Source organism: Peromyscus maniculatus, chromosome 8, assembly GCF_049852395.1.
Source record: "Peromyscus maniculatus bairdii isolate BWxNUB_F1_BW_parent chromosome 8, HU_Pman_BW_mat_3.1, whole genome shotgun sequence".
Classification (NCBI taxonomy): domain Eukaryota; kingdom Metazoa; phylum Chordata; class Mammalia; order Rodentia; family Cricetidae; genus Peromyscus; species Peromyscus maniculatus.
In genome coordinates this window covers 73,211,099-73,219,309 of record NC_134859.1, presented here as the reverse complement: position 1 = coordinate 73,219,309, position 8,211 = coordinate 73,211,099, and the positions used below count along the sequence as shown (strand labels likewise).

At 43.8% G+C, this 8,211-nt stretch overlaps 1 protein-coding gene across 2 annotated transcripts in view; it reads left to right on the top strand.

Moving 5' to 3' along the window:
• The first annotated feature begins 1,909 nt into the window (after window positions 1–1,909).
• The window catches only part of Med13 (mediator complex subunit 13), a 97,570-nt gene continuing 91,268 nt past the window's right edge, over window positions 1,910–8,211 (top strand). The window contains exons 1-2 of one of the 2 annotated variants that reach the window (XM_076543084.1): window positions 1,910–2,110; window positions 4,168–4,402. In XM_076543084.1, coding sequence (XP_076399199.1) covers window positions 2,045–2,110; window positions 4,168–4,402 — 301 coding nt within the window. In that variant the 5' untranslated portion in view covers window positions 1,910–2,044. The remainder of the gene's footprint in view (window positions 2,111–4,167; window positions 4,403–8,211) is intronic. The other variant, XM_076543085.1, reaches the window with a different exon arrangement.

The window sequence follows — 8,211 nt, the reverse complement described above, 5'->3', positions numbered from 1 at the left end:
CTTGTCATTAACTTTTTTTTTTTTTTTTTTTTTTTTGGTTTTTCGAGACAGGGTTTCTCTGTGTAGCTTTGCGCCTTTCCTGGGACTCACTTGGTAGCCCAGGTTGGCCTCGAACTCATAGAGATCCGCCTGGCTCTGCCTCCCGAGTGCTGGGATTAAAGGATTAAAGGCGTGCGCCACCACCACCCGGCGTCATTAACTTTTAAATAGTCTTTTTTCCTTCGCTCCCTCTGTCCCTCCCTCCTTCCTTCCTATAATCCTTTTAAAGCTTTCAAGAAAAAAAATTTTGAACTCTGCACTAAAGAGTAAGCCAGCCCAGAATGATTGGGAAGGTAATTAACATCACATATGGTTCTTCTTATTTATTTGTAACTTTTCAAATATCAAGGGCCTACTGTGTGCTAGGAACCTTTTAAGGCAATGGACAGCTATACACAAAGTCCCAGTCCTCATGATTCTCACGCTTAGAGTTCACTTGCTCCTTAAAATAACCATATAAAGTAATGACGGCCATATAATAATGTGTGCCTTTACAGCGCTTATCTGTGCCAGGCACTTGGTTGGAAGCTCAGGTTGCATTAATGCATCTTATAGCAAATATGAGGTTTGTTCCTCTCAATTTACTGATGAGGAAACTGAGTCACAAAGAGGTAAAAGACTGGCTCTGGCTTTGAATCCTATACAGCAGGACTTTATTCGCAGTTAACCAAAAGGCATGTTTGGTTTTTACCTCATTATTATAACTCTTAAAAAGTGCGGCTGAGGTTGATCTCCATCCAGCTCTGATTCTCAAGTCTAAGAGTTTTGCGCTGTACCCCGGCGGCCTTATGGAATACATGAGAATGCATTGGAATATTTATTATTATTATTATTATTATTATTATTATTATTATTATTATTATTATTATTATTATTATTATTATTATTATTGTGGTTGTTGCCAACTTTCTCTTCCAAAGAATTCGAGCTGATTTCCAAGTCATTCCCGTCGATGTTTGAAGTGAACCTTCCCCGAAGTCCTGCACCTTCTCCAGTCAGGAGAAAGCTTAGGGCCCAGGCCCGGGTCATCTTAACCGGGGCATCCAGCAGATGGCGCCATCTTAGTAGCCACCAGCTGGCTGCCCGGTCCCCGGGGCTCCGTAAGCTTCCCTGCCCTCCCTCCCTGCCTTCTCTCTCCCCCTCCCCACGGAGCCCGGGCCCACGTGACCCCACGGCGGCCAATGGGCGAGCAGAGAGGGCGAGCTGGTCCCTGTGGCCGCCATTAAAGCGAAGGGAAAACCCGTGAATTCGGATTAAAGGGGGAAAAACACCGCCCGCTGGGCCCACAAAATGGGGGAGACTACGGCGTCCAGGCGGTGAGGCGGCCGGCGAGCAGACGTTAGGCAGGCTCGGCCCGGGGACCACACGAGGACGCAGCCGGAGAATGGACTGAGCCCCGAGACGCCGCCACCACCTCCGCCGCCGAGGAGACTCCGGGCTTAAGGACATCGCCGCTGCCGGGCCAGGGGGGCCCGGGCTGCTCCGCCGGTCCTCGCCCTTCCCGCCCCTCGGCGGGCGCCCCCGGGCCGGGGAGAAGCCTCCGGGTCTCCAGGGCTCGGCCCGCCCGGACTCGGGCTCTGACTGTTGATCGTGTAACTGGTTTTTTTGTTGTTGTTTTGGGTTTTTTCTTTTCTTTTTAATCTTTTTTCTCCCTCCTTCTTCTTCTTCCCTCTGGTGGAAGGGACGCACATCCCTTCCCCTCCTCTCCGGAGAGGGACGCGCGTCCGCGGGCTCCGCAGTCCCGGCGGCCGCCGGCCGGCCGAGCGCAGCGCGGCGCAGCGCGGCGCGGCCCTCCCGCCTGCGGCCTCGGCCCCGGGCGGCTGGGTGCCTTCGGGCGGCGGGGGCCGCGGCGGCGCCGGGGGGCGGCGGGGAGGGCGGGCGGCCCGGCGGCCTCCTCCCCACCGCCCCCCGCCCTCCCCGGTGTCTGTGTTTCTCTCTCTGGTCGGAGGCGGCGGTAATGGCGGATGGTGGGTTGTGGCGCCGGCGGCGGCTGCTGTGAGGGACGATGAGTTCCTCCTTCGTGTCGAACGGGGCCAGCCTGGAAGATTGTCACTGTAACCTCTTCTGCCTGGTGAGTGCGGGGGCCGCGGGCGGTGGGGGGGAGGGGGCCGCGCCGGGCGCCCCGGGGCCGCGGGGGGAGGGGGTCCGGGGCTCCTCCAGATGCCGGTGTCTCCCCCCGGCTAGGCCCCGCCGGAGTCGGCCTCCCGCGAGCCAGGCGCTGCGGCCGCCCCGGGAGACAGCGGCCGGCCGCTCGCCCGCCGGCCCGGACTCGGCTTGGAAGAGTCTCGTCTTTCCCCTTCCCCTGTCTTGTTTTGGACGCTTTCTTCCTATCGCAGTCCTGTCCTTAACTTGGGTTTCTTATCTGGCCGGACAGTAATATTTTCTCAAGTGCTTCTTGCTTAACCTCCTCCCCCCCCCACCCCCCAAGCGAACAGTTTATCCTTTCCCACTTTTCCATGATTGCCCCTACTTCACGCCCTTTATGCTTTTCGCTGCTCATTGGGTTCTCTTAAACAGGACCCCCCCCCCCCCAAAAAAAAGAAAACCACACAACTTAATGGATTAAAGCCCTGTTCGTTTTATAAGTTAAACTAACACAGGGGTAGTTTCCTTATGGGTGACTAAAGATCTTTGTGTAAAAACAGCGTTCATATGTTTTCTTTTTAAACTTTGAAAACATTTTGCCATTTTGACAATTTCTAGCCATCTTGCCTTTATTAGAACATTATGTTTTTGAGAGAGTGGAGGGGCTAATGGAGGAGGTACTGTGGTTTCGCACTAAACGTTCTATATTTGTCTGTTTTGCTTGCGTTTTAAAAATGTTTTGAGCTGGCTGCTCCTTTTTATTGAGCTGAAAAGTCTGGGGACGCTGGATGTAGGAATGTTCTACTGTGTAGGTTGGCCCCAGTCGGGCAATATCCAATAGTTTTTAAGACTTTTCTCAAAAGTACCAACTGTTGCAAATATCTAGTCCTTAATTAGGCGATAGCTGAGCTTCATCAATGACTTTAAGTTAGAGTGACTTTTTCATTTTTTTCCTGTGCGAGGAGAAATACTAAGTCTATCCTAGGTAAGTGAATTAGTGGGTGGAGCATAACTAGTTGGCAAGCGTAAACTGCCAGTCATGTATCAGCAGTTTCATTTTTGGCACATTATGCTTTCTGTCATTAAGTTAGAAGAATTGCTGAATTTCCTTTGTTCAATTTCTTTCACGACGGTAAATGGGGATCTTTAAGGAACTTATGCCTTGCAGAATGTGCTGGTTTTCTTGACAGTGTCCATTAATCAGCATGTCTTCACATGTAGTAAGATGTACAGCAGGTTTAACGTTTCTGTCTTCCTCAACTGCATCTATTTTTGGCACTTTGGTTCTTTGAAGATAGATTAGCACAAATCTGACAGCTCTTTGGAAGTAGTTCTTTTCTTAAAGATGTGTGCTTGTGAAGAATTAACAGGCTTTTTTTTTTCTTTAGAAAATTGTTCAGATGTCTTCTTGTTAGAGCCGTGACTTCTTACAAACTTGGAATGAGGGTCTTTAACTTTCAGTTTACCAAGGAACAAATGTGACTGACCAGTTAGAGAAGAACGTAGGACAGAGAGCAGAGAGAGATTTAATGTGCAGTACTCAAGTGCATGTTTAACATCATTGTTTTACTTATTAAGTCCTGGGTGATTGTATTTATTATAGATGTGCTATTCAGTGATATCTTTGTTATTATTATTTTAAAACTATTTTATGTTCTTTTCCTTAAGTTTTTGCTGGTTGAAGTATTAGAATTGTTTGCATGGTGTTTTTTGTTTGTTTATTTTGGTCATAGTCTTTCAGTGTCTTAAGCATGCATTCAAAATAGTGATGTTTTTTTTTTTTTTTAATTTTTTTTTTTTTTTTTTTTTGGTTTTTCGAGACAGGGTTTCTCTGTGTAGCTTTGCGCCTTTCCTGGGACTCACTTGGTAGTCCAGACTGGCCTGGAACTCACAGAGATCCACCTGGCTCTGCCTCCCGAGTGCTGGGATTAAAGGCGTGCGCCACCACCGCCCGGCAAAATAGTGATGTTTTAATGAACTTTATAGTGAATTTTTTTTGAGTGAATGTACAATAATACAGAAATCATGTTTTCTTTCCTTCAGGCCGACTTGACAGGAATTAAGTGGAAAAGATATGTATGGCAAGGCCCAACTTCTGCCCCCATTCTGTTTCCGGTGACAGAAGAAGACCCCATTTTGAGCAGTTTTAGTCGATGCCTTAAGGCAGATGTACTTGGTGTTTGGCGGCGAGATCAAAGACCTGGAAGAAGAGAATTGTGGATATTTTGGTGGGGTAAAGATCCCAATTTTGCTGACCTTATTCACCATGACTTATCAGGTGAAAACAATTTATTATTTTTAATTGTGACTTAGCAACATTGTACACTTTTCCCAAAAATGTTGTTGGTGTTATTAATTATGGTGTTTGTTAGTGTGTATATGCTAGTGTACACAGCCTTGTTATTGTGACGCCCTAAGAACAGTTTCAATGTTTTATTTCACTGTGTTTGTTTTATTTTCCATAAATTGTCCATGTCTATTTGGGAGTCTTAGGCTTTGAATAACTTTCTTCCTCCACCACCCAGCTTCTTCCCTAATTTCTCACCGGCAGTTTGTACCCAGGGAAGGCATTTTCATTAACCTAAGGAAAATGGAAGCTGGAAACATTCTCACAGTTATGTAATACTTTTGAAGCCAAGTGTAACTTACCTTTGAGTCTGTTCTGCTCTGCTCTCTTTTGTGAGACACTGTGGGCGGTTCTAGAAATGTAACTTTATCTGGCATAGTTTTCAAAAGTATATTGTTATTTTTATATTATCTATGATTATTTATTAACCCAGGGAAGCATATTCTGTTTTTTTGTTTGTTTTTGTTTTTTAGGGGGAAAGTGGCTCTTAGATACTGCTTCATCAAAGATTATATTAAGAGACAAGTACTACCTTATTTAACTTTTGTAGGTCAAAGGTCATTAATCTGAAAGGTTGCACAGAAATAGTTTATTATGAGCACATCAATATTACTTCTTATTTCTTGACTTTTAGGGCCAACTGTACTTTAGAAAGAAACTGTAGATCTTCATGAAATTACCAAAGTGGTGTTTACTTTAAACTTGGTGTAAGCAAAGCTTTGAGTGACATACTTGGGGGGGGACCAAGTTCTAGTTTGATAAGATTTTTGACAGTTAAACTTTTTTTTAAAGCTCTTCAAAATTTTGTGTGTGAGGAGAGCATGTGGGTATGGTAGATGTGTGGACAGTGTGTGCAGAGGTCAGAGGACAACTTTTGGGAGTCCTTTGTCTCCTTCCACCTTGTTGAGCCAGGGGTTTTCTGCTTGTTTCTGCTATTCTGAAGCTTATTTCAAGCTAGCTGGCCCTCTGGTCTCTGGCCAGTTCTGTGGTCTTGGCTTCCCATCTTGTTGTAGGAGTGCTGGGGTTACACATGCACTGTCACACATGGTCTTCTAAGTGGGTGCTGGAAATGGAACTCAGACTGGCTGTGCTTTTAGCAACCCTTGAGTCATCTCTGCTGCTCCTGAGGCCATTTGAAAACAAGCTTTCTTGTATGAAAGTTAATACTCTATGGGTTCTGGCTTTGAACTGTAGGATCTGTTTTATTTTGCACGAAATATAATCCAGGTGTCATGTAGCCCTGAATGGTCTTGAATTTACTATGGTCAAGACAGGCCTTGCGCTCTACTCCTGTTTGCTGCTGGAATTACAGGTGTGTACAGGTACCATCAGACCAGGCTCCAGATAGATAGCTCCATTTTGAACTAATACTTTCTGAGGTCAACATATATGTAAAAATGTGTTCTATTTTTTTAATTACTTGTTTTTAGTGGTGGCTTTATTCATTATTGAGTGTGCAGTTTTATGATAGAGCATTCTAGCTTTCCCAAGATGCTTAGTGAAGAACCTAGTCCTTAGTTCTAAGTATTATCCTGTATTTGTTATTTTGTTTGTTTTGAGATAGTGTTATACATAGTCCATTAGGGCCTTGAATTCCTGATCCTCCTGCCTCTACTTCTCAATGCTGGGAGCATGCTATACTTGGCTTAATATAGTTGTAGATGGTGAAAAGATGAATGTATATCTGTGAGTGCATATGTATGGTGTCTATATGTGTATCAGAATACCCGTAGTGCCATTTAGCCAGGTGATGCTCTTTGCTTGTGCTAAAAGCTTAGCACACCAGCTTCCTCTTTTCTTTCATTGACCTAGATGAGAGTTGTTTTAAACTTTGAAATGATTCATGAAGTCAACTCATTAAAATGTTTGTAGGTTGTTAGTTTTATTTTTTTTTTAAATGATGAGTATTGAATCCAGGGCCATGTGTATATGTTAGGCAATTGCTCTACTGTTGACCTATACCGCTGGATCATTGTTAAAATGTTGATTGACTGCCTAGAGACTGTTGTTAAATTGAAATTTTGAAGCGAACACAATCAGTGTTAAAACTATAATGTTCAGAGTGTTGGCTAGCATGAGTAAGGTCCTTTGAACCTCAGCACCACAAAACAATTATACAAATATTGTACGTCTACTTATGGGGTTTGGTCTTCTTGATAAAGTTGGCACACCATCTGAAGACACTTTTTTATTTGAGACTGAGTCTTGCTGTGTTGCCTTGAATTCAGAGCAGCCCTCCCAGTGCTGGTAGTACAGGTGTGTACTTCCCTGCACAGCCTTGAACAAACCTTTCCATGAAATAGTTTGTGGAGTCAAAGATAAGTTTAGATACATAGTATTTAGTTCTACCATAGTGAGAGTAATGTTTTGAAAATTAAAAGCCTGTTAATGTAGAATGTGAGCTGTTTTAGTGCATGTTGTTAAAACACTGCAGCTATTTTTTTCTTCTGGATTTTAGGTTATCAGAAGTGTTTTCTCAAAGCGAAGCTTGGTTAGAGTTTAAAGTTTTCCTCTCAGCTTCTATTTTAGCATGATTTTAAAATGATGATACCTGCACTCTAATACAGATACTGATCTTTGAATATGATGAAGGCATTTTTGGATATCAAATTTTCATTGCTGTCAGTTTTTGCTGAATGCTATTGAATAATGAAACATTTTTATCAAAGTGCAAGTGATCCAAAGAGTAAGCTAGCCCTGAACTCTTGGTTTACAAAGTCAATGGTGTTTATTTAATGTTTTAGCTTCTTTTTAACCTGTCATTACTTTAGAATGTTACTTAAGTCAGGCATATCTTAAGGAATAATAAGGTCTTTTCAGATGGAGTATATTTGTCTTGCCCTTTCTTTGCTCCAGGGACACCGTCTGCCTCCCTTTTGGGGTAATTAGTGCGCCTCTGTGCTCTAGCTAACCCCCTTTTCATTTCTTCCCATCTGTGGCACTCGGTCCCCTTCTCTTAAGCTCCCTTGAGAAGAGAGCAGCTGGACAGTAGGGTTGGCATCAGCTGCAGGAGGCAGTCCTGAGCTGCCAGTGGAGGTGTAGCAGTGAGGAGAGAGGACCAGGAAGGACGCAGGTGGTAACTAAGCAGCTAGTTAATTTGGCTTAGCCTGCTCTTCTCAGGCAGTGTCCTGTTTGGTCAACACCTACTACTTCTTGTTACAGAAATGCCTGTGATTATGGTAATATTGTTCTCCTTATTGGGGGTGGGAGTAGAGGAAGGCATTCATTTTTGTAAAGGTTAGAATTCTCGGGTTTTTCACTAACATGTTTAATAACAAACCACAGAGTGGCCTCTTTATCTACTTTGTCTCATCTACAACTGTTTTTAAGAATTTTATTTTGGGTAGTTTTAGATTTACAAAAGTTGGCAGGATAGTGTAGAGTGCCTATGCATCTCTCAGTTAACTTTCTTTATTCCTTAATATCTACATCAGAATAATGGATTTTTCACAATTCATAAATCAATATTGTTATGATATTAAAATACTTACTTCACTTGGATGTCTTCTATTTTTGCCTAGTTCTTCTCTGTGGTTTTAGAATCCTGTCTGGGTCACCACGTGCTATTTAGTTGCCCTCTCATCTTTTGCTCTTCTGGGCTGTGGCAGTTTGTTTCCCAGGGAACCTCCTTGCTCCCTTTGGATGATTTTGACATTTCTAAAGAGTGAGTCTAGAGTCTCGTCAGGCTTTGGAGTACATCGTTCAATTTCACCTTCTCTTCTGTCTCATACCATTTAGCA